This window comes from Anomaloglossus baeobatrachus, chromosome 5, assembly GCF_048569485.1.
Source record: "Anomaloglossus baeobatrachus isolate aAnoBae1 chromosome 5, aAnoBae1.hap1, whole genome shotgun sequence".
Taxonomy (NCBI): Eukaryota; Metazoa; Chordata; class Amphibia; order Anura; family Aromobatidae; genus Anomaloglossus; species Anomaloglossus baeobatrachus.
In genome coordinates, this window is record NC_134357.1 from 436,486,360 (window position 1) to 436,513,068 (window position 26,709).

General features: G+C 44.9%; 1 protein-coding gene across 1 annotated transcript in view; it reads left to right on the forward strand.

The window, feature by feature from the left end:
* The window catches only part of CDH4 (cadherin 4), a 1,210,640-nt gene that overhangs the window by 947,003 nt on the left and 236,928 nt on the right, over nucleotides 1-26,709 (forward strand). Inside the window, exon 4 of the mRNA XM_075350393.1 lies at nucleotides 16,497-16,682. Within this exon, the coding sequence (XP_075206508.1) occupies nucleotides 16,497-16,682 (186 nt within the window). The remainder of the gene's footprint in view (nucleotides 1-16,496; nucleotides 16,683-26,709) is intronic.

The window sequence follows — 26,709 nt, forward strand, 5'->3', positions numbered from 1 at the left end:
GTTCAAACTCATCTGTGGCAAGTAAAGGTGTGGGACATATGAAAATCACATCTGCAACCAAATAAAAAGGGGAGAAGTTGACTCTGTCTTTGCATTGTGTGTCTGTATGTGCCATACTAAGCATGGGGAACAGAAACAAGAGAAGTGTTTGAGCACCTGAGGACCAAAATTATTGAAAAATATCAACAATCTTAAGGTTACAAGTCCATCTTCAGAGATCTTGATGTTCCTTTGTCCATGGTGTGCAACATAATCAAGACATTTACAACCCATGGCACTGTAGCTAATTTCCATTCCTGTGCATAAGTGATACATTGTGAGCAGGACCACCCCTTTCAAGCATTTTTGGTAGGGCTTCCCCATTACCTATAAAAAGTACGACAAGTACAGATCAGTTGTGATTTCTCTTAGCATCACACAGACATCAAGGGGAGATGAATCTTCTTAGGTCTCAGTCATAGAACTGTATTTGAAATCTGACTAAAGCTAAATTTACTGGTTTCTTCATCTGATGCCGTAGAAGTAGATATATTTTCCCTGAAAACACTTCACATGGCACTATAGTAGACATCCCTTACTAGGATTCTACATTGCCTGACATATTACGAAACAAATTGCACATGGCTCTGGAGCGGTTATAACTAGAGATAGACGAGCACTAAAATGCTCAGGTGCTCATTACTCAAGCTGAGCAGGTCAGATACTCTCTAAAAGTGCATGCAATGCGCACCGGTGATGATGGGGTGACGAGCAGGAGTGGACCCACTGGACCACATAGGGAACCTGGGCTTACCCTTTTGTGGGAGTGTTTGACTATGCGTCTACTGAAGCAGACGCCAGATGACACTCCCAGGACAGTGACTGGGGCTGTGGAAGCTGAGCCCCAGTACAGAGATGAGCTTAGGTTCGGACAGGCATAGTCATTAGAGCTGACAGGTATATACAGAGTCAGTTGAGGCAGACAGTACGGCCAGGACAGGCAGGCCGAGTCTCTAGTGCTGACAGGTGCAGCTGGGACGGCTGAGGCAAACAGTACGGCCAGGGCAGGTGCGTACTGAAGGCACGGCCGAGAGAGGGGTGACAGGTACGGGTCAATAGGCACAGGTAACGGGCAGTGAACAAAGGGACCTAATAACTAGCTAGCTAGAGGTACAACACTAAATGACCATGTTGCTCAGTCACCTCCCCTAGTGGGAGGGTGCCTTAAGTACCTAGTGTGATAGGCTGAGAGGCACTTCTGGAAAGTGGCACACCTGCCCTTTAAAAGCAGGGCAGTCGCATTCTCAGGAGACCTGTGCGGTGTGCACAGGCCATGGGAGGAGGAGGAAGAAGGCTCACATGTGGAGAATTGCAGGGAAGCAAGGCATGAAAGTACAGGCGAACCGCAGCGGTGAGTGAGTTGGCATCCCTGCTGAGGTGAGGCAGAGCAGTGCAGGGACACCGGCGCAACAGTACTCAATTAACGAACAAACGAAAGTCAACAGTCATTGGGCAGTCCGGCTCCTCGCCCATCTAAAGTCAGCCATAGCTAGAGCATTTCCGGGGGGAAGGAGGGCCAGGTTTGTTTGTTTTTTCTTGACACACTACATCCAAAATATGTTCTTTTTATTCCCTAGGAGAGCCATTCAGACACGGCAAATGGCTCTCACTGGGGTGCCGACTCCCATCATTCAGTGAAGGGAGCCAGCTCTTTGTGTTCTTATTTTACGGATGACACATCCAAGCACCCGTGGTACTCGGCCGAACATCGGGAGTACCTGAACACCCCGAGGCTCGATCGAGTATTTAGCAGTGGTGAGCACAGTTGCCCATCACTGGTTATAACCCAGGCAGGACCTTGCCTTTAAGGAAAACCTTTTTTTGCCCTTTATATACCCATGTTATATACCAGCTGAGCCTTACTGCTAATCTGTTTACAGGCTGCGGAGACAGTCTCCAGCACATCTCTGCCCTGGGTGCCAGAACATCTTGTGCCTCCAACACCGAGCACAAGACTCTGGAAGCTTTCTTGGATGCAGAGTACAATGACTGTTTACTCTGTGTAGCTAATATGCAGTTAAAAGAACAAGTAATAAAATAAGACACTTTAAGTGAAAGAGGAAATAGAAATTCTCCTACCTATCTCAGCTGATAAAGTACAAGTGTTTTGTTTTTTTTTGCAATGCAGAGCTGAGCCAAAGCCCTTCCAGTATGTGGCATGGCGCACAACTGTCATGCTTAATATCACTGTGTGACTGGGTAGCAGCGGAAACCGTCTCATCACCAGTGACAAGTGAGCAGGACGAGATCCAGCCACCTGCCAGCCGCTATTTCTCAGACACCGAGAGCAAGATCTGCCTGTTCCAAGCTGACATTAATTATGCCCATGTGCAGAAAGCTGGGGGCCACAATCTTTCCTTCTTCTTGCAAGTCACACACACTGCGCTCTGCAGACTCTATCGGAATGGAAGGCTCTGACCACTTGAAACTATTGTCCCATCTTCTCATTGCAACTTAACTAGACTTGGCCTAAATTAGGAGCCTCTGACAGTCATTCCAGTCCGGGAGAATCAGGGCACAAATCAGATTACCATAATTGTGTTGACTTCTTCCTAACTATCCATATCTGCAGCACTGTCCACAGGACAAGTATTTACCAGGGTAGGGACGGAGTCTTAGTGTGTCTCACGTCACTAGTCACCTATATTCTCATGATTAGACTTCTCATATTTTATAAATGACATCTAATTGTTTTTAGGATCATTAAGTTGCATTATTTAATTGTACATCAGAACAGAAGAGCCCATGACATACCCTGACATATTCTGAGAAGATTGGGGGATGACAGTACAAAGGGGTAGTCTACTTCTGGGCACTTTTCCTATGCAACACTGAACTGAATGGGAATAAGGTAGTGCATGTAAAATACTGCCTTTTGATGTTAATAAGGTGACATTACCACTTTATTAATTCATAAGGTGCAGAATTCAGATGACAGCCATTATCTGCAGTGATCTCTGAGGAATCTACATGTCCCTGAATGTACTCTTCCTGTTGAGTAGGCCTGCAATAACATGGGGAACACAGAAGTGACCACAAAACCCCGTATTTGTGATCTTTATAATGAATTTTCAGTTAAAGGTTATAGACATCTTAAACATGAAAATAATGATTTGTACACATTAGCTGCTACATTTCTCTAATAAAATTGCTTTGTTTCAGTGTGCAATCTTCATCCCTTCATTCATAGACCGCTGATATACAGTTTGCAGCCTGATCTACATTTCCGATTTTTCTTGTGGGAGTGTGGATGGTAAGGGGGGTCAAGGCTACGCCCCCCCCTGTAGAAGTGTCCGACACACTGAATGGTTTATTATATGTATTAGTTTACACTGTGTACTTTGGTGAGTGGCCACCAAGTGGCAATTTGGCTTCGTGACTGCTGTCCTGGCACCTAGTTGGGTAGGGAAAGGGTTACGGGAAAGGAGGAGTATAGTGTATAAATAGGGCACGATATAGCAGGAGGACAGGAGAGTCCCCAGTAGGAGAAAGAGATAACAAGCCCAAGACATTTGATTATAAAAGATCCTAAGGGTCAACTCTTTGACACCGGACACACAGGGTTCTGCTCTTAAGAGGACTGTTGCAACTGCGTCCCCAGAAGAGGGGTTGAGTCTGGTCAGTCGAGGTGATGACCATCTTTCCTGGATTGAAAACCCAACGAATTACCCTGTGAGACTGAAGGTCAATAGGCTCTTAAAGGAGAAGAGTAGGTCCTGGCCAGAGTCATGGATGGAGGAGTGCTATCGTAATAAGCCCCTTCAATAGCGTTAGGGACGGAGTGGGCTAAAGGACTTTTTGAATCAGCTAGTGCAGTGTGATTTCAGACAGGAGAATGAGAATGAAGGGCCTAGTAGTATCCGAAGGAGCTCAGGTGTTTGGAAAGCGGTCGGCCGGTAAATTTCATAATTGAACAGAGTCTGGATTGAACCCCATCGGGGTCAGAACTGGTCCCCGTGTTATGCAAGTTGAATGTACCCCTCTGGTGAAAGCAAGTAAAGTTCCACTGTTTAAAAGAAGTGCATCTGTGTCTGATTCATTGACTCAGTGGAAGAATGGACTGTGTCAAAAGCATCCCTGCAGTGGAGTGGTGACTAGAGATGAGCCACCCCCTAGTGTTCGAGTTCGGTTCGTCGAACGGCGGGTGTGTTCGTCGAACGTTCGAACCCCATTGAAAACAATGGCAGGCAGATACAAAAAAAACACAAAAAAAAGGTTCATCTTACCAGCGTAGAAGCCACAGGACAAATCAGGAGGTGCACGGATCGATCCAGATGAGCCAGTTTTGGTATGAAGTACGTATACACAGAGTAAACTCCTTCTACGGTGTCCAAAAGTGAAACTACTCAGAAGTCCTTATAGGGCAAGGACATTCTGACATATACAGCCAATGACACATGCCCTTGCTTGTGTGCAAAAAATGCACTTTGCTGTGTGTGTGTGTGTGTGTGTGTGTGTGTGTGTGTGTGTGTGTGTGTGTGTGTGTGTGATTGGCTGACAGCCTGCACCGCCCCACTGTACGCACGGTTAGGAAAAAAAATGGAGATCGCCATTATTTCAGGAACCCCCACACACTATACACTGAATTTGGATATTATTATTAGCATTGCGGACGTTGCGTAGTGTCCATGCGTATAATTCTGCAGCGATTTGGCGAATGTATTGTGAACGTATAGGTGAATGTATTGTGACTGCAGAATTGATGCAGAATGTAAGCACGCTGGATGCTTGCTCTGCCATTCAGCTCAGCTCCATGCCCGCTGACAACAGACACAGACAGTCGCACGATGAGAATGAACTCAGATGAACTTCACCCAACTTCATTGGCATCCTGCGGCTCTGTCTGTGTCGCAGCCTGATTTGCGGTCACCGGTGAAAGACGCACCGGTGACCACAAATCCCCTGAGTGACTGAAGTGAGCCGCAATCAGCGCTGCCATCACTCAGGTTACCGGCCTCAATCATCCCCGCATACACTGGCCCCCATCATCCCCGCACACACTGGCCCCCATCATCCCCGCACACACTGGCCCCCATCATCCCCGCACACACCAGCTTCCATCATCTCTGCACACACTGGCCCCCATCATCCCCGCACACACTGGCCCCCATCATCCCCGCACACACAACAGCCCTGTCATCCCCGCACACACCGGCCCCCATCATCCCCGCACACAACGCCCCCGTCATCTCCGCACACACTGGCCCCCATCATCCCCGCACACATCGGCCCCGTCATCCCCGCACACACCGGCCCTGTCATCCCCGCACACACCGGCCTCCATCATCCCTGCACACACCGGCCCCCGTCATCCCCGCACACACAGGCCCCTGTCATCCACGCACACACCGGCACTACCTGAGTGAAGTCTCCAGTGACAGCGCGGCTCACTTCAGTTGCTGCGTGGAGCTGACACAGAGCGGTCGTGTTCTATGGCACTCCCTGTCAGCTTCATGTAGCAGAGCTGAAAGCGTCGTGTGGATTACTTTGGACCTAGATGGGTGTTTGGGGATTAATAAAGTGGTAAATGAGGGGCGGGGGTGTCTTTTATTCCAAATAAAGGATTTTTTGTTGTGTGTGTTTACTTTCACTATAGATTAATCATGGAAGGTATCTCGGGGAGACGCCTGCCATGATTAACCTAGGACTTAGTGCCAGCTATAAGCTGCCATTTAACTACTAATTACCCCGATTGCCACCACACCTGGGCAATTCGGGTTGAGCCGGGTAGAGTCCCGGGACGGTCGCATCTAATGGATGCGGCAATTCCGGGTGGCTGTTGGCTGATATTGTTAGGGTGGTGAGCTCCCCATAACGTGGTGCTCCCCATCCTGACAATACCAGCCTTCAGCCATGTGGCTTTATCTTGGCTGGTATCAAAATTGGGGGGACAGCACGTTTTTTTTAAATTATTTATTTTACTGCACGATATAGACCCGCCCACCGGCGGCTGTGATTGGTTGCAGTGAGACAGCTGTCACTCAGCGTGGGGGCGTGTCGCACTGCAACCAATCATGGGTGCCGGTGGGCGGGAAAAGCAGGGAATACGAGATTGAATAATGAGCGGCCGGCATTTTCAAAAAGGAAAAGCCGCCGCAGCTTTGTCAAAGCCGTGCAGCTGATCGGTGAGTAGGAAAGAGAGAGGGATTGTGCTGGGGATGCAGGACGCATGCAAATATGCAATGTGCGCACATAGCCTTACTGTGAAAAGTTAAGCTTTTGGTGATCGAATCGTTATCGAACGTTAACTCGAACTGTCGAACGTGAAGCAAATCGTGCGAGTTCGTCAAACGACTTGAATATCGCCCAAAACAACTCGAATTTGAAATTGGCAAGCGGTTCAATTCGAACACCGCTCATCTCTAGTGGTGACCGTGAGGCAAGGGGTTATCGAGCGGCTGCACTGTGGCCTGGCAACCGCTGCACACACAACTACTACTGCCTACCCTAGCTGTTCTACATGAACATGTTGGATGTTAGGTCAGTGTTATCTTCTCTTGGAGAGCTTTCCTTTTTTTACTCACCATGTAATCTGTGCCCTCCCTGAAACTGTAGATGCTTTACACACTCTCCAATCTATAGAGATTTGTGTACAAACTACTCCCATTGTCTTCTGTTATTTCAAACATGGAACTTTAGAAAGGTTTCTCCATCTTGGTAAGGTATGTCATCTGTGGATGACTTGCTTGAGCGGAATTGAAAGTTGGCACAGTTTATAAGTACTTCCAGTATTTCAAGAAGAGCTGCAGTGACTTGTTTCTAGCATCCAACTTGGGCTCTAGTGATTGGACCTTTATCAGTGACTCGGAACTGGTAACATATCCCGGTCATATGCTGTCACTTACTTTGGTGAAGAAACCCCATTTTTTTCCAGTTCTTTTTTTGAATGCTTATCAAATCCCATAGAGAAGCATAAGATGAAAAAAGCCTAAAATATGCCATACTCATGTTGTGTTTTCGGATTTTTTGTTACTGACCCTCAAAATATGAATAAACCTGCTCACCTATTCTCACAAATGAGTTTTATATAGTTTTCTATACGTCTAATATAATGGGAATACATCCCAGCTCCATCCATCTTGCAAAGCCGGCTGGGACTAGTATAAAAACACCAAAAGCTGAAAAATATTTGGCAGCTTCAAACTGCACTAAAATTTTTGTGGCTTTTAAAGATTTTGTACGCCACCATCTTGTGCTTGTATGCACAAAACATTGGAAAAGTTGTAAACAAACCTATTTATAAAGTTGCTTTCATTTTTATTTTCCATTTTAAGTGCATTTAAACACACTCTGTTTATAAGTATGCGTGGCAGACAAAAAAGATTGGCAAATAGTGATGGGCGAGCCCTGCAATGCTCGAATGCTCATTACTCGATTCAAGCTGGTCAGACATTCAGATGAGCTCAACATGAGTTTCGAGCATTATGGAAAATCAATGATTGGGCAGTTTGGGTATCCGCTCACATACAGCCAGCCATAAACAGAGCATTTACTGGGGAAAGGAGGGTGAGTGATTATTTCTGATTGTTGGTCACATTACATCCAAAAATGTTGTTTTTTTTTCTGGAGACCATTCAGACACTGTGACTTGCTCTCCCTGGGGTGCCTACATACTCATGCAGTGAAGCAAGCCTGTGCGTTGTGGTCAAATCATGGAAAAAATATCCAAACACCCACGATACTGGGCCGAGATCCATGAGTACCCAAGCACCCCGATGCTCGATCGAGTAACGAGCAGTCTTGAGCACACTCACCTATCATTATTGGCAAAGCAAAGAGTCTCTATCAGCTTTGTATGGTCCTGTTGGACTAGAAGAGAGGATAGAGGCAGGAAAAATGATAGTATTCCCAGTGTGAACTGTCAGCAATCTCTGGGCAGTCAGTTGAGTCCAATAGTAAATTTAGCTTAAGGCCCTGTCACACACAGAGATAAATCTGTGGCAAATCTGTGGCAAATCTGTGGCAGATCTGTGGTAGATCTGTGGTTGCAGTGAAATTGTGGACAATCAGTGCCAGGTTTGTGGCTGTGTACAAATTAAACAATATGTCCATGGTTTCACTGCAACCACAGATCTGCCAAAGATTTATCTCTGTGTGTGACGGGGGCCTTAGACTCTGGCAGGACTGAAGTCTTTGATGATTGACTAACTTATCAACCTACTGGTCCACAGTGGTGTTCCGTGATCTTCTCTTTTTCTATAGCCTCCACTGCTGATACTTTGGTTTCAATTGACAGCCGATCTTTCCCATTTTTACTTGTGTACGAAACACTGGGTGCAAGTGCTAGACTGGGCCAATGAACGCACATGAGGGGCCAGTGAGAGCACGTGAGGGGCCAATGAGAGCATGTCAGGAACCAATGAGAGAACTGAGGGACCAATGACACTAGGTGAGGGGCCAATGAGAGTACGTAAGGAGCCAATGACAGCACGTAAGGAGCCAATGAGAGTGCGTGAGGGGCCAATGAGAGTGCGTGAGGGGCCAATGAGAGCATGTGAGGGACCAATGAGAGCACATGAGGGGCCAATGACACTAGGTGAGGGGCCAATGAGAGTACGTAAGGAGCCAATGAGAGCGCGTGAGGGGCCAATGAGAGTGCGTGAGGGGCCAATGAGAGCGCGTGAGGGGCCAATGAGAGCACATGATGGGCCAATGAGAGCGCACGAGGGGCCAATGAGAGCGCACGAGGGGCCAATGAGAGCACACGAGGGGCCAATGAGAGCGCACGAGGGGCCAATGAGAGCACACGAGGGGCCAATGAGAGCACACGAGGAGCCAATGAGAGTACACGAGGAGCCAATGAGAACGCGTGAGGGGCCAGTGAGAGCACGTGAGGGGCCAGTGAGAGCACGTGAGGGGCCAATGAGAGCGCGTGAGGGGCCAATGAGAGCGCGTGAGGGGCCAATGAGAGAGCTTGAGGGGCCAATGAGAGCATGTGAGGGCCCATCATTATATATTGTGATACTTTGTTTTGCCACACTTCACTTTGTTGTTTTATACCGTGATGTCCTCCAAAACTAGCGAATTAGTCATCTGTGCATATTATTACATGACCTGACACTGAGTGATGGGTATGTATAGTCTGAAGCTTTTCTGCCACATAGGAAACTGCCAGACCGCATTCATTCTCTTCAAAGAGATTCAATTAGCGGAACGCCAACTCACAAAATTATTTCTGTTTTTAAGATGGAAAGGGCCAGACGACCTCCTAGACTTATTTCAAACACACTATTTATTTTGGTGGAAGCTTTGTTATAGAGTAATGGCCTACAGTTACTTTACAAACTCTGTCAATGGCGTAAAAAAACAACAACGCCGGCTCAGATAAAAACGGAGCTTGTGTCATGGAGCCCTGCTCCTCCCTGCTCAAAAAGAAAATCAATGAAGAAATAAAACAAGTCACCGGGGCTGCGGCTCGGAAAGTCGTGTTTCCGGATTGAGGATTGATTGCCATTTGCAGAAAACATATTGTGTAACTTTTTAGGTCCCTTAGAATAATGCCCCCGATCACAGGACGGTAATGGTTTATTCCAGCTTTATCCATAGACAAGGGGAAAAAATTCTCCTTTACCGTAAATGATTTTCTTCTTTTTTTTTTTTCCCTTCTAAAGAAATGCCAAATTATATGCTAGGAACAATGGCAGATACAATTGTGCATCGGCTTTTTGTTTGTTATTGACAAGACGAAATCTTCAAAAGGCAAGATGTTCCTTCTCTGCATCTTTGCAGTTAACCCTTTGTTTTGCATTAAAACATTTCAGAATGAAAAGAGATGTTACCTTCACACCTGGGGTACAGTAATATTGTGGTCTGCAGCTTGGCCAGTGGCATGATATGACCTTCGTAAACTTTTACCGATCGGCGGTCGTTTGGCCGACGAAAGGATGCACTTTGAGCGATCAATACTCCATCCGCATAGAGTGCCATACGGTAGTTCGTGACAGCGCAACTCCTGTTTACACAAGATGATGCGTCGCCGAGAATGATGACCTTTTACACGTGCAATAGATCATTTCACCCTATGATAGGCAGTTATCTGGAGTGCCACTGCTGGAGAAACAAAGTATTACACGGTGCCATTGGAAATCAGTGGGACTATGTGTAATGTGCATGAAGGTTCCTACAGTGATAGAGATTTTATTTGTAGCTGCTTTTAGCTCAAGATACTTGGTGGAGACTCAAAAAGGTAGGCTATCCTCAATTACCGGGGTGTTCCTAAGGAAAGGTCATCAATGTCAAGGTTAAACCTAAATACAGTAGTCTTGGAATACCCCTTTACCTGAAATTGCTCTAATGTGCTATTTGAAAATGGCTTTTACGTAATACCCAGACAACTCTTGTAGTTCCATAAGGTTTCATCTACTAAGATATTAAAGGGGTTGTCAACTCAGACAGTCCCTTCACAATCATCATGTTTGCCCCAGGTAAAACAACATTTATATTCAACTCCGGCGCCATTCCAGCTTTTTCGGCACTCGCTCTCCCAGGGCTCACATGACATTGTAGCGTCACACGAACCTTGCGCCCAATCAGCAAGGGGCTTCACTGAGCCTTCGGATGTGTCAAACATTAAGTGGAAGGGAGCGTCAGCCGCAGCTCTGATTTCTCGATATTCAATTATTCCAAAGGTGGGGAAAGTGAAGCCAGCGCTGATTGGGCACAGGGTTTGTGTGATGTAACAATGTCATGTGAGCCCTGGGAGATCGAGTGCCAACACCACTGGAATGGCGCTGGCACTAGAGTTGAGTATGTGTTGTTATTTTACTGGGGATAAAAATGCTGATTGAGAAAGGGTTGTTCAAGGAAAGGGAACCTGTGGCGTTATACTTGCAGTCCGATCTCTGGACTGCATGGTATAGAGAAGGAGAAGCTGAGTAGGATAATATATAGTTTTTTGGGAAAAGAATCAGTACAATTTTATTTTATTCATTGAAATTCCTGACGTTTTTATGCATATGAGTCCAGTCATGAACAGTCATACAGGGAAGACTTTCAGTCTCTGGTAGGACCGCCCACTGGACTCATGTATACAAACACCAGGGATTTCAATTAATAAAATCTAAATTTTACTGATTCTTTTCCCCAAAACTATATATCAATCTGATCAGCTCCTCCTGCCCTATAACACACTTCTGGCAGATCAAATCACATTCTCGACATGACAGATTTCTTTTCTATATGAAAAGCTTTCCCGGTTTCTTAGTGATATCTGTTTCTAGGAAAGCCGGGTGACAAGTAGTTTACTTGTCATTAAATGTCAAATAGACACATGAAAGGCAAATTTGACTCATTAGGTGTCAAAGAATGTATTGTGGATGTTGCAGCTTTCTAAACATAATGAGGGACAATGCTACTCAATGAATATATCCTTCCAGTTTATTCATATTGTTTCTGTCATATTTTGACTGATTTTCACCATCAACGGTTTCCAATGTTAATGGCTGCATTCTTGCTCCAGGCATGTGAGTAGGAGATGTGAAGGTTCATGTGACATGTTTTATATCCAGTAGGCTGAATTCTGTATACACTACAACTTTAACGATCCATATAAAGCTTGGGGCAACCTAGTAGTGGGTCTGTCAGTAATGAAAATGTATGTTTCTGGCATATACCAACACACAAATATTTAGGAACGTGAAACCCGGCGCCAAGTTGTGTACTTAAGCTTGTGGCTGTATAAAGGTTGGAGCAGGGCTCCATGGACGCACATATGCTGATACAGTGAGTGGCAGTCAATTGTCCATTCATGTGGCTATGACAGTAGTAATGGCTGCATTTGACTGGGACAACATGTCTTAGATGTACCAGTGCTAAAACAAGGAGTGTGGTATTCACCAAATCAAAAATCACCCCCTGGAGGAAGAGCGTGTCTTCATGCAACTGCTCCCAATCCATCTTTCTTAGCAGTACTGCAGTTTATAGCATACCCCTTTCCTTACTGTTGGCCTGTTCCTCCCGGCTGTGCCAACACATGTATGCATGGTTTAGGTGGCAATGCCACTGCCTTTATTAGACCATGAAGTCACATTATCACTAAATGCCCTTCCGCCAGCTTGGCAAAGCATCTTGATCTTGGTGGGAGTCGTTCTTCAAGCCCAGATCAGCTGTACCAAAACCTGGTGTCACAACAGGGGGATGTTATCCCTGTAACTTGGGCTCATGTTCAGTTTAAAACTCTAAAATAAAACAAAAATCTAATAAACAGCTTTTGTTGGATATATTATGTTAATATTATACAGTTGTGCTCAAAAGTTTACATACCCCAGCAGATTTTTTGATTTTTTGGCCTTTTTTTCCAGAAAATATGAATGATAACACAAAATCTTTTTTCCACTCATGGTTAGTGGTTGGGTGAAGCCATTTATTGTCAAACTATTGTGTTTTCTCTTTTTAAATCATAATGACAACCAAAATCATCCAAATGATCCTAATTAAAAGTTCACATACCTTGGTGATTTTGACCTGATAACATGCACAGAAGTTGACACAGATGGGTTTGAATGGCTAATAAAAGTAACATCATCACCTGTGACCTGTTTGCTTGTAAAAGCTGAGTGAGTTTCTGGGATCCAGACAGACTCTTGCATCTTTCATCCAGCCACTGACTTTTCTGGATTCTGAGTCATGGGGAAAGCAAAAGAATTGTCAATGGCTCTATGGGAAAAGATAGTTGAACTGTATAAAACAGGAAAGGGATACAAAAGGATAGCCAAGGAATTGATAATGCCAGTCAGCAGTTTTCAAACTGTGATTAACAAATGGAAAATCAGGGGCTTTGTAAAAACCAAACCACGCTCAGGTAGACCAACAAAGAATTCGGCCACAACTGCCAGGAAAATTGTTTGGGATGGAAAGAAAAACCCACAAATAACATCAGCTGAAATACAGGACTCACTGAAAACCAGCGGTGTGGCTGTTTTAAGATGCATAATAAGGAGACACTTGAAGAAAAATGGGCTGCATGGTTGAGTCGCCAGAACAAAGCCATTACTGCTCAAATTCCACAAAGTATCTCACCTACAATACACCAAACAGTACGGAGACAAGTCTCCAAACTTCTAGAACAAGGTAATTTGGAGTGATGACACCAAAATTGAACTTTTTCCCTGCAACCTTAAACGTTACATTTGGAGAGGTGTTAAGAAGGCCTATGATGAAAGGAACACCATTCCTACTATAAAGCACGGAGGTGAATCGCTGATGATGTGGGGATGTGTGAGCTACAAAGGCACAGGAAACTTGGTCAAAGTTGAAGGAAAGATGAATGCAGCACATTATCCGCAAATACTGGAGGCAAATTTGCACTCATCAGCCCGGAAGCTGCGCTCGGACGTAGTTGGACGTTCCAACATGACAACAATAAAAAGCACAAGGCCAAGTTGACGTGTCATTGGCTACAGCAGAACAAAGTGAAGGTTATGGAGTGGCCATCTCAGTCTCCTGACCTCAATCTCATTGAGCCACTCTGGGGGAACTCAAGAGCGCAGTTGTGATGCCCTGGGCAAGCCAGGGGTCACAGGTCATAACACCACCACACCCTACACCCCAGCTAGGAACACCAAGGCTAACCAAAAATCCTTGTTGCCTTCCTCCAGGGGCTGATGTCCACACCAGGGGGTGGGCCAGGCGGTTGGCTCCGCCCACCGAGGGGTTCACAGCCCTGGAGGCGGGGAAACCAAAAAGTCAAGCTAAGGAGGAGGAGGTAGAAGGAAGTGAAGTGGTAGAGGAGCTTGAGAGAGGAGTTAAAGTGGAAGACTAAGTGAGAGTAGTGACAGAAAAAGGAACAGTTTTGTGTGTGCCCCGGACTGAAACAGCAAGGTCAACAGACGGCGGTGACTGTCTGCAGGAGAGGCTGCTTGGAGGTTGCCGAAAGGACCGTGGACGGGTGGTGGCCCGGCGGTACCGGAGCGGTATACAAAGAGCAGTCAGCACCGTTGGCAGGGGCCTTTCGGATCCCGGCAAGGCTAGGAGTCGCCGTGAATTTGCCAAATCCGTCAGTGAAGGGGACCTCTGGGTCTCCCAACAACCAAGTCCCGATTGAAGGCAACAGTCCGACCGTTAGAGAGAGACACCGCCACCGCCAGGGCACCAGTTTCTCAGGGCCAGCGCCTGCGGGCAAAGTAGGGCTCCTCCGGCCCATATCCAAGCCGGGGAGCGGGTTACCGGTGGGAACCCATCGCTACCATCATCATCTCAGGTGCAGGAAAAGGGACCGTCACCGTCAACTACTGGGGAAAAGCAAGTGCAGCCGTTCGTGGGAACCGTCTTTCCAGCCGTTTGTTTTACTGAGAACTGTGTCATCGTCTCAGGCTGAGTGAGTACCACAGTGCCGCAAGGCACAGCGCTGCCCCCGCGTCCCTGCACCCCACCAAGCCCTGCATCGGCCCCACCATCCCTCATCACTCACCTCATCACTGGGCCCCGGGACAACTACCCCCTACCCACGGAGGGGAGAACCAACAACTTTGCTGCTCCCTGTCATCAGTCCCCGGGATCCCCATACAGAGCAGCGGTGGTGTCAACAAATCACCACAACCGTGGGTGGCGTCACGGACAATAAACAATCCCAAAAACCCAATCCACTTTTCACTCACGGGCGAGGAGCGCCGCTCGAGTCCCCGGGATCCGGCCCATCGCTCGAGCCACCGAGCAGCAGCAGGCCGCAGCAGCAGCGGCAGCCGGACCCGAGCAGTGGGAGAGCGCGGCGTCCCCTCCTCCGCCCGCGACACAGTTCATGCAAGAAAGCCCAGGAATTTATAGAAACTGGAGGCTTTTTGCAAAGAAGAATGGGCAGCTTTACCATCTTGAGAAAATAAAGAGCCTCATCCACAACTACTACAAAAGACATCAAGCTGTCATTGATGTTAGAGGGGGCAATACATGGTATTAAGAACTGGGGTATGTGAACTTTTGATCAGGGTAATTTGGATGTTTTTGGTTGTCATTTATGATTTAAAAAGAGAAAACACAGTAGTTTGACAATAAATGGCTTCACCCAACCACTAACCATGAATGGAAAAAAGTTTTTTGTGTTATCATTCATATTTTCTGAAAAAAGGCCAAAAAGCAAAAAAGCTGCCGAGGTATGTAAACTTTTGAGCACAACTGTATATACACATTTCTAAAATTATGACATTGTGGGTGTTATGGATTGATACATCCAGTATGGATTCCAGAAAATTAATTAGGCTTCATCTGGGGTTTCTATTGTACAATGATAAATGGTACATTAATAGTTGACTCCACACTCGGGGGGAGGAAAATGTAAGGCAGTATTCCTGTCCTCCTTTGTCCCTTTTGGGGTTTATTAAATATTTCATGTATTCTGGAGTAGTGCGAAGATGTTTGTGTGGTTTCGCTACAGATTTATAATTTGCCTTATTTCTCTTTCTTCGCTATGTATTACACAACCCTTTATTTCTGCTCCTGTTCCTACTATAGAGGTGCACTTTAACAAATATGTTCTAATTTTTTTTATAAGGAAGGTTGTGAGGGTTTGCATTTTTAGAAAATGTTTACAGTTTTCAATTAAAAAAGACCCACAATTTTTTTTATTTTTATTTTGTTTCAAAAGTAGGAATATAATATAGAGAACCTATTCTGTTACTCTATTTTAGTGTGAGTTTGCAAATCAAGAAAAGATAAAAAACTATAAGATTAAAAAAAAAAGTAATTTTAACATTCTGGCCCCAATTTATTAAGATTGGCGTTTCGTACTCGAGTCTCACTTAAGGATGTGCAGTAGTGAGATGCCTGAATTCATTAAGGGGCACACACCAATTAGTGAATGCGGCACATCTTATCGGTGGCGTGCGCCTCCCCAGAGGTGTAACTGGAGTAATTGTCTTGGGCTCCTCACTTGGGACCTGTATTATGTAGCTGCAGCAGAGACGTTTTTTCTGGAGGACCCTTCAATGAACAGTTTATTAAGTTTCTCATTTTTGTACTGGTGGTGCTGCAGAAACTCTGGACATTTACTGTTATGTTCTTGTGAGATAACCATGAAACCTAAGGGCCTCATACACATTAGGCTAATGTTGGGAGAACCTGCTAATATTGATGAGTTTGGTTAGTGGAGTTGCCAGATGACTGATGGTCAGGAGAAATATCTATTGAGTATGTCAGAATTTGGCGTGTTAGTCAGCGGCTTCTTCATAAAGAACGCATGAGTGCACATCCGAGGAAGCGCTCCTGTGTATGGGAGAGTCATCTGAGATGGCTGTCGGTCAAATAGTCAGCCGAACCATTATTCGGCCAACAGCTGGTTGATTTCCATATGGCCACGGGACCTGTCTTACAATAAAGGAGAATCTTACTGGGGTCCACTTTGATTGTGTTTATTACTTCCTTTGTGTGAATATTTTGTGCTTTACTCTTTTATGTTCTTTTTTCCTCTTTCTAATTCTCTTTATTTCCCTCCTCTTTTCTCTCTCCCCAAATCTACATAATATCCACAGTCCCATCAGCAGCGAGGCAAACGGGACCGTCCATCCGAGCATCCTCCAACCCAGAGTGGTACTCTGTTACCATGGCGACAACATCGTGATGCTAATGGTCTGAGAAGACAGAAGAGAGACTGGGTGATTCCTCCAGTCAATGTACCAGAGAATTCGAGGGGGCCATTTCCTGAACAGCTGGTGCGAGTAAGTGTCACCAAACTTCCAGCAAATGCCGGATCATTACATGTCTCAATGCAGCAGAACACAAGCCAGAAATAGGAACATACCCCTCTACGTCCCCTTATCATAGGACTCATGATTACCAATGTAAATGACTAAATTAAGAAGGAAATGTCCCTAAAAGACAGAAGATAGCAATTATAATACTGCCTGAACTTTTCCACTTGTTACAAGCAGATCTGCATAGCTTCCAAACCTTTTCAGAGTGACCAAACTTATAAAAGCTACTGCTCACAAACATTTAGCTAACATATATCTGACATTATTAGATAAAAAATGCATCAAAGTGCATGAAAACCTAAAAGGTTACAAGGTGCAGCCCCTTCCTCAAGCTTAAAGTGGTTGTACCAGAATTAAGGCCCCTGTACACATTAGAGTTTAGCAGTATATGTACAGTCATATGAAAAAGTTTGGGCACCCCTATTAATGTTAACCTTTTTTCTTTGTAACAATTTGGGTTTTTGCAACAGCTATTTCAGTTTCATATATCTAATAACTGATGGACTAAAGCGGGCTTTACACGCTGCGACATCGCTAATGCGGAGTCGTTGGGGGTCACGGAATTCGTGACGCACATCCGGCCGCATTAGCGATGCCGTTGCGTGTGACACCGATAAGCGATTTTGCATCGTTGCAAAAACGTGCAAAATCGCTAATCGGCGACATGGGGGTCCATTCTCAAATCTCGTTACTGCAGCAGTAACGAGGTTGTTCCTCGTTCCTGCGGCGGCACACATCGCTGCGTGTGACGCCGCAGGAACGAGGAAGCTCCCCTTACCTGCCTCCCGGCCGCTATGAGGAAGGAAGGAGGTGGGCGGGATGTTACGTCCCGCTCAGCTCCGCCCCTCCGCTGTTATTGGGCGGCGGTTCAGTGACGTCGCTGTGATGCCGCACGGACCGCCCCCTTAAAAAGGAGGCGGTTCTCCCGTCACAGCGACGTCGCCGGACAGGTATGTATGTGTGACGGGTGTGACGGCTGTTGTGCGACACGGGCAGCGATTTGCCCGTGTCGCGCAACAGATGGGGGCGGGTACCCACACTAGCGATATCGGGACCGATATCGCAGTGTGTAAAGTAGCCTTTAGTAATATTTCTGGATTGAAATGAGGTTTATTGTACTAACAGAAAATGTGCAATCCGCATTTAAACAAAATTTGACCGGTGCAAAAGTATGGACACCTCAACATAAAAGTGACATTAATATTTTGTAGATCCTCCTTTTGCAAAAATCACAGCCTCTAGTCGCTTCCTGTAGATTTTAATGAGTTCCTGGATCCTGGATGAAGGTATATTTGACCATTCCTGTTTACAAAACAATTCCAGTTCAGTTAAGTTTGATGGTCGCCGAGCATGGACAGCACGCTTCAAATCATCCCACAGATTTTCAATGATATTTAGGTCTGGGATGGCTATTCCAGAACATTGTAATTGTTCCTCTGCATGAATGCCTGAGTAGATGATTTGGAGCGGTGTTTTGGATCATTGTCTTGCTGAAATATCCATCCCCTGCGTAACTTCAACTTCGTCACTGATTCTTGCACATTATTGTCAAGAATCTGCTGATACTGAGTTGAATCCATGCGACCCTCAACTTTAACAAGATTCCCGGTGTCGGCATTGGCCACACAGACCCAAAGTATGATGGAACCTCCACCAAATTTTACTGTGGGTAGCAAGTGCTTTTCTTGGAATGCCGTGTTTTTTTGCCTCTATGCATAACACCTTTTTGTATGACCAAACAACTCAATCTTTGTTTCATCAGTCCACCGGACCTTCTTCCAAAATGTAACTGGCTTGTCCAAATGTGCTTTTGCATACCTCAGGCGACTCTGTTTGTGGCATGCTTGCAGAAACGGCTTCTTTCGCATCACTCTCCCATACAGCTTCTCCTTGTGCAACGTGCGCTGTATTGTTGACCGATGCACATTGACACCATCTGCAACAAGATGATGCTGCAGGTCTTTGGAGGTGGTCTGTGGATTGTCCTTGACTGTTCTCACCATTCTTCTTCTCTGCCTTTCTGATATTTTTCTTGGCCTGCCACTTTTGGGCTTAACAAGAACTGTACCTGTGTTCTTCCATTTCCTTACTATGTTCCTCACAGTGGAAACTGACAGTTTAAATCTCTGAGACAACTTTTTGTATCCATCCCCGGAACAACTATGTTGAATAATCTTTGTTTTCAGATCATTTGAGAGTTGTTTTGAGGAGCCCATGATGCTACTCTTCATAGGAGATTCAAATAGGAGAACAACTTGCAAGTGGCCACCTTAAATACCTTTTCTCATGATTGGATACACCTGCCTATGAAGTTCAAAGCTCAATGAGGTTACAAAACCAATTTAGTGGTTTAGCAAGTCAGTAAAAAGTAGTTAGGAGTGTTCAACTCAAGAAATTGATAAGGGTGCCCATACTTTTGCACCGGTCAAATTTTGCTTAAATGCGGATTGCACATTTTCTGTTAGTACAATAAACCTCATTTCAATCCAGAAATATTACTCAGTCCATCAGTTATTAGATATATGAAACTGAAATAGCTGTTGCAAAAACCCAAATTGTTATAAAGAAAAAAGGTTAACATTAATAGGGGTACCCAAACTTTTTCATATGACTGGATATGTCGTATACAGGGAGGCCTACCCTGGGAAGATAAGAATTTATTGTTTGAATTTTAAATTCTGTCCCTTATGTTCTTAAGGAGTTAAAGGGAACCTGTCATTAGATTTAGTGACTATATGCTTCGGCCATCACCACTGAGCCTAGACCACTCTGTATAATGTAAAAGAACACTTTTATAATACCTACCTAAGGGGTGGTCCGGTCCAATGGGTGTCGCTGCTCTCCGGTCCGGAGCCTTCTTTCTGCGGCGGTCGCCGTCCTCCTTCTTCTGTGGCCCATGTGCATTACGCGTCCTACATCATCCATACTGGCCGGCATTGAGGTCCTGCGCAGATGCACTTTGATCTGCCTGCTCGGGGCAGATAAAAGTATTGTAGTGCGCATGCATGGGCGGTCTTTAACCTTTCCTCACACCTACGCATTACAGTACTTTGATCTGCCCTCAGTAGGGCAGAGCAAAGTGCACCTGCGCAGGACTGCAAAGCTAACCTGGACTGGATAGAAGGAGGACGGAGATTGCAGAAGAGAGGAGGTGCTGGATCGAAGAGAGGAAGCGCAGGATTGGAGAGCAGCGACTCACATTGGACTGGGCCGGACCCCTAGGTAAGTATTATAAAAGTGTTTTTTTATGTTATACAGCACGGCCTGGGCTCTTATATACAGCTTTCTAGAATACTGTATATAAGAGCTCAGTGGTGGTGGCCGCAGCTTATAATCGCCAAATCTGGTAACCGGTTCTCCTTAAGGCAGTGCCCCAGTTGTTTGGCAGTGACTGTTTCAACTCTCCCATTTAAAAACACCTGAAAGCTCACTAGATCCAAAAGTTCTTGTGTACCAGAGAAATAACAGATGACTGAGTGTGCGCTCGACCGTGAGCAATTGCATGTGTATGGCCAGCTTCAGATGACTTATGCTTGGGATAGGTCATCTATATCTGGGTCCTGGACAACTCCTTTAATCATCATCTAATGAAAAGTTAAAAAAAATTCCAGTATACTGTACACTCTTCAATATTGAAATTGTAACACCAAGAAGGAAAAGTCGTGGAATTATGGAAATGACAGGTTCGATAGACATGTTAATGATATGGAAAAACAAAAGTTCCAAAACATCTTGATTTACTCATTATGAAGTATAAGCGCCATGTGCAGATATCCCTGCACTCATACACCTTGGCTGCTATCAGTGAGGTTATTAATGGTTGTCTGAGGAATGTTCTGCCGCATTGAATGCTCTTAGACAAATCAAGATCTCCTTCTGGCAGCTCCATTTACAATTGCTGATCAATGACATCCCAGATGTGCTCGATGGGAGACTCTGCAGGCCACAATGGCATATTTAGACCAGGCAAGCTGCTCACAGTACTACAAAGCAGCATGCGGTCTGGGACAGTTTGGAAAAATGGCTGTGCTACTGGTTTCATCACCAAATTAATGTAATGCTGAGCTGTTAGTGTAATTGGAATGAAAACTAGAGGGGTTAGGCTATTATACTGTATACTGGGTTAGGCTATTGTACTGTATACCGGGTTAGGCTATTTTACTGTATACGACCATAATCTTGGGAAAAGGACCAGTGTAACTTTCCTTCGTGAGGGCCTCGTCTTGGACATGTCCACGTGGTCTCCAGACCAATCTCCCTTTATCATTACATCCTTGAGAAATGACACGGTACCAAAACCTTTTTCTTTTAAGTAAAAATGGAGGATACCAGAATCTAGCACACAACTATGAAACTAAAAGATCTTCTCTCACTGAGAGCAATCAAGTCATTTTTCAACTGGCTAACACGGTACCAAAACCTTTTTCTTCTAACTGAGAATGAATGATTCATTGCTGAAGAGGATAGCCCTCCAATTAAGCCACCAGTACTCTATTACATCATCCAGTCTCCATCTATAAACCCTGTCAGCAAGAGCATGAATAGACCTTTGGAACATCACACCGGTACTACTCTCTGAATTATGGTCTGGCATAGACTGGACCCCTCTAATCCACACTCTAAGCACATTAAAAGTTTGGGATTACATTGATTTGGTCAAAGATCCAGTGGCATAGCCATTTCTCTCCAAAGTGTCCCATAGCCATTTCTCCAAAGGAGCCATTTTTCAACAAGACAACCCCAGGCTGCATAATTCCCGTACTACTGTGCACAGCCTACTTGGCCTAAATATGCTATCATGGCCACAGTGTGTCTAGAATGGTCTCCCCTCAAGCACATCTGGGATGTCATTAGTTAGCATTTGTAAAGGGAGCTGCCAGCAGCGGATCCTGATGAGTTGTCCCAAATGCATTCAGTGCGGCAGAACAGTCCTCATACATCCAAACTCATACTCCGTAATGAGTAAATTAAGATGTTTTTAAAATTTTGATTCTATTTTTCATTATTTTACATATTTATTCACCCTATGATTTCCATTATTCCATGACTTTTCATACTTGGTGTTGCAATTTAATGTACTTTGGGTCCCAGTCATCAATACTGGGGCTTTGTATAACACTCTTGTTCCAGGGTGTGATCGTGGAATATTGGCCAAATTAATTAACTGCGCCTTTTAATTAATTTTGCACACCCTTCAGCTGCCGTGTATCAGTATCACAAATATACTCCAGTCTAAAACTGGATTATATTTTTCAGGTAATTTACCCCACTTTTGAGACGTAAGTTATGATGAATTTGTTGGGTCACACTTGCCAAACCAGCGCCCATAAAATTCTTGGCTTAAAGTCTCCTCACCACTGTCATGCTGGAATGGTTTGTCAGTCTCCGCAAGGAGAATAGATTTCCCTTTAGACCCCATCTTAGCCTGTGATACAGCCAGATCAGATCTCATACTTTGCACTGACGAGAAAAAAACATACCGAAACATCACATCTGCAAATTGAAATTCTGATCTGACAAATTATAATTCATATGACAAGGTTCGTTAAAGGGTCACTTTTGACTTTTAGGATTGCTACCTCCAATAGGTGGCACTAGAGTTCATCTTCTTCCTCCCTGAAGAGACAATTTGCATAAAGTTCTTCTCATTTTTATAAAAGCCGCAAAAGTTGCAACATTTGTGGGTAACTAGGAGTTGGGCAAATATTTTGTGACAATTGGGACAGTTTTACAGCAGTATTTTGGCATACAACTGTGTGTCAGTTCCTCGGAAGTATTTAGAACTTTTTCTTGCTGTCAGTGAATGTATACATATCTGCCTATAGTCATAGGTGGAAAAAACTATTGCTGCTTACATAGCTGACTGTTTGTTTCAGTGTAGCATTTTAGGCAATGTTAGTTGAGCAAAACATAAAAACACAAACCTACCTCCTTTGCTGTAACGTAGCAATAGATACAGTGTAACAGTATATACTGGATACTTTAAAGGGAACCAATCACCAGGATGTTTCTATATAACCTAAAGCCAGTGCTATACTATCAGCCTGTTTCTCTACATACCTTTAGTGGTCAGCTCGGATGTTTATGTTTTGAAATCCAAGAAAGTAAAGTTTATGCAATCAGCAGCTTCTTGAGTGACAGCAGCTGAGAATCAGATAATATCTGGGGGGTATGCATAGTTATCCCCTCCCCCTGTTAGAATTGGCATAAGTATTATACAATCGATTTAATTTTTGACTTGCAGGACCTGTGCTGAGATCATACCCATGTGACCAGAAGCGGCGAGGGCTGATACCAGGAAATATTTTCCTGTTGGCTGATTCCCCGCCCCTTCTGATATAATACTTATGCTAATTCTAACAGAGGGAGGGGATCATTTTCCTTCCCCCTTAGATGATATCTGATCCTCAGCTGCTGTCACTCAAGAAGCTGCTGATTTTATAAACTTTACTTTCTTGGATTTCAAAACCTAAACATCCGAGCTGACCACTAATGGTATGTATAGAATCAGCCTGATAGTGCCAGTATAGCACTGGCTTTAGGTTATATACGAAAATCCTGGTGATTAGTGCGCTTTAACATACTTTATATTATATACAATGTAATGTACATCATCTGGTTATCAGATTGAAGCCTAGGCGTTTTTATTGCCATTTTAACATTTTTTTGTGCACTTGTTAAGTATGTAAAAAATGTATATCAAAGACTTTATGCGTATGTATTATCACGGGTTGCAGTGGTTTGGCATTGTTGTGTTTGGATAAGCTGTTTTGCAGTTTTGGTAATGAGAAAGTGCTCTATTATGTGCACGCCACTGCGGATGTCACTACAGAACATGACGGCCTGTACCGTGCGATAAATTAACCACGGCCAGGGAAAGTTGCTCTTCTGCTCTTCTCCCTGCTATAGGCTGGTGCGGTGTGTCTTGGGAAGGTGTACTGCAGCACCCTCTAGTGGTCGCAAATTAATATAGCAACACAATATGAAAGATTTGTTGCTTCCTATAAGGCCCCCTTCACACGTCCGTGAAAATCATGCACGTTTTTCACGTATGTGTCAAAGGTGCGTATTGTCCTCCGTGTGCCGTTTTTTATGGCACAACGTGTGTTCTCCGTGATAACACACGGAGAAGGGGAACTTTCTCCTTACCTGTCCCTGGCATTGCTGTCCGTGGTGCTGATCTTCAGTCTCCTGTCCTGCCAACGCCCCGCTGCTGCTGCTTCCGTCCGCAGTGGAGTGAATATTCAATGATCATAATGAGCGGGGGTCGGAAGCAAGTGACAGCAGCGGCAGAGACAGGAGGGCTGGAGAAGGTGGGTATAGATTTTTTTTTTTTTTACAAACACGCGTGTTTTCTCCGGTGCGTGTCACACGGATAACATCCATGCGGGCCGTGTGATACCCGGGATGCCGGAGAAAAACGGACATGTCTACTTGTGGAGCACACGTATGCTCCACACGTACACACGGTCCATAGCAAAACACGCATGTGTGCACAGACCCATTGATTTTAATGGGTCTACGTGTGCCCGTGTCTCCAGCACGTGAGGAAATGGACCAAACATGTACCGGAGACACAGACGTGTGAAGGGGGCCTAAGGCTGGGTTCACATTGCATTTTACCCTCATGTCATTGGCTCTGTCAGGGCTCATGTCTGAAGCCCTGGAAAACAGTATTTGGGCGTATGCATTAACGGGGACATTGACTGTAATGATGTAGACAGCCCCTGCTCTGTTGGACATACTTATCCCCTATGTGAGGTGGGCTTTAAAACATGGCTGACTGCATTTTGGTGCACACCTCAAATAGAGGTATATGGCGTAAGCTGATAGCTGACGGAGCACACGGTGACTCCATTTGTATCATTACAGTCAATGTCCCCGTCAGCACATACAGCCGAATCCTGTGTTCCAAGGCTTGAGATGTGAGCTCCAAAAGAGCGACTGACGAGAGGTAAAACGCAATGTGAACACGGCCTTAATCTACATCTGTTGCACAGAAGAATATCCATTCTGGGAGTTATAGTTCCAGGTTGGAGGAGGCTGCTGTTGTGTGCGCTGTAGGTGAGTATTGGGGAACTTAATTGTATGATGTCATAATGCCAGAAATACAGTGTGGAGTAATATCAGGAGTATTTCCATTGTTGTTTCCCCTTCACCTTCCAGTATCTTATCCCCTTGTGAATGGACGATGTGCTCCCAATTATCAGAATAATATGCATGAGTGTTAAAAAAAAAAAAAAGATAATAGTCATAAAATCTCCCATCAGACCATGCGAATGAGCTCAATGACTGATTCTCAGAAAGTCCTTCTGTAACCAGCAACAGAGGCTAAAAAGGGGCAAACCATGCACAATTTGACCGCAAAGGTGGACACTCCTTTAAGGCCCTAAATTGATTTTTATAAAAGTGGTGTAAACCCATCAATTTCGGCTGAATCGATGGACCACCTAATATGTATTGGGGCCTCCCAGTAATAACAGGACACATTATGTCAGGGAACGTAACGATCAGGTGGTTGGATTTCCATCGCCCACTTCTTTTGCTCGGAGGGGAGATAAGCTGCTGCCGGGTGATCGTGGCCCAGACTCTCTCATAAAACAACAGGAGCTTAGCTGTGCGTTCCCATGTATGGGGAAGCCAAAACGATAATTTGGCTGACAGCTATCTAGTGTGTACGGCCAATTTCACGGAGGCGGCTATATGATGTACTAACCTACGTCAGTAAGTCCCATGCACAATGAAAGGAGTGTTGGTGACCATGGCATATCACTGCTCTATCCAAACAGCAGATGGCTGAAGAATAAAAGCATATCCTAAAAAGTGATTTCATTCAATGCGTTTCGGAGTGTATAACACTATATATACCCTATATTCTGTACACTCTGTAATGGTGAATATCCTGATGGAGTTTCTACTCCGAAACGCGTTGAATAAAATCACTTTCTAGGACATGCTTTTATTCCTCATTTCATGGCGGCCTTCCACTGTCAGCCATCTGTCTATCCGAGATCCCCTACAGCCGTTTTCACACCTTCCAAGTGGTTGTATCTCACACAACCCTTCCAGGTGAGCCGTTCCCTGGACCATCTCACAGTTAAAGCCTTGTTTGCGCACTGTCTTTTACATTTCTATCCAAATAGGATCTTAATTCTTGGGATAGACATTTTCCCCTGCAATTATATACTTATTCTGAAATGCAACTAGTGGGTCAACGACTTTAATCTTCATAACTAGAGTTGAGAAAATTATCGCAGGACACTGGTCCAGTGGCCACGTGGGTAGTTCATGGCCACGGGACCAGAGCCCTGCTTACCTCCTCCTACCAGGGTCTCATTGATCTCTTTGCTCATCTCTAGTCACAATCAAAGCAATAATGTGCACACAGATTATATCATATTCCTGCACTCGTGATACAGACAGAAGAGGCCCCTGGGCAAGAACAGATATGGGCTTTTTGCAGTCCAATAGCTCATTATAATGCACAATCCTACCTTCTTTGGAGGTGGTAGTGGCCCCTTACCTCATGGACCCTTGTGCGGTTGCACATGTTCTACCAATAATATGTCCGCCATGTGTTCCTGATATTTCCTTGTCTTACCTGGTAGGAGCAGTTCTATCTGCCACAATAAACACCAACTGGCAGCATAAATTCCAAGTGCTATCTCCCATGCCTGTAACAATGACAATTATAGTCTGTGGTATCATCAATATAATTAAGGAGCGAGATCGTGTCTCTCGCTATGTCCATATCATCTACGCCATTAGGTCTTTATTTATTAGGGTCTCCAGGTACAGGGAAAGCAGAGCAGGACTTGCTCCTCCAATGTCACCTCCTAGGGCAGCTCAGGGCATTGTTTGCAGAGACTTCCTGATGGTAACTATGTAAAATATAGAAAAACACAAAGAAACAGTTTGTGGTTTTCATGCTCCATCAGTGATGGGGCGATAAGTGGCCAAGAGTTGTCAGAATCACACCCCAGACATTGCG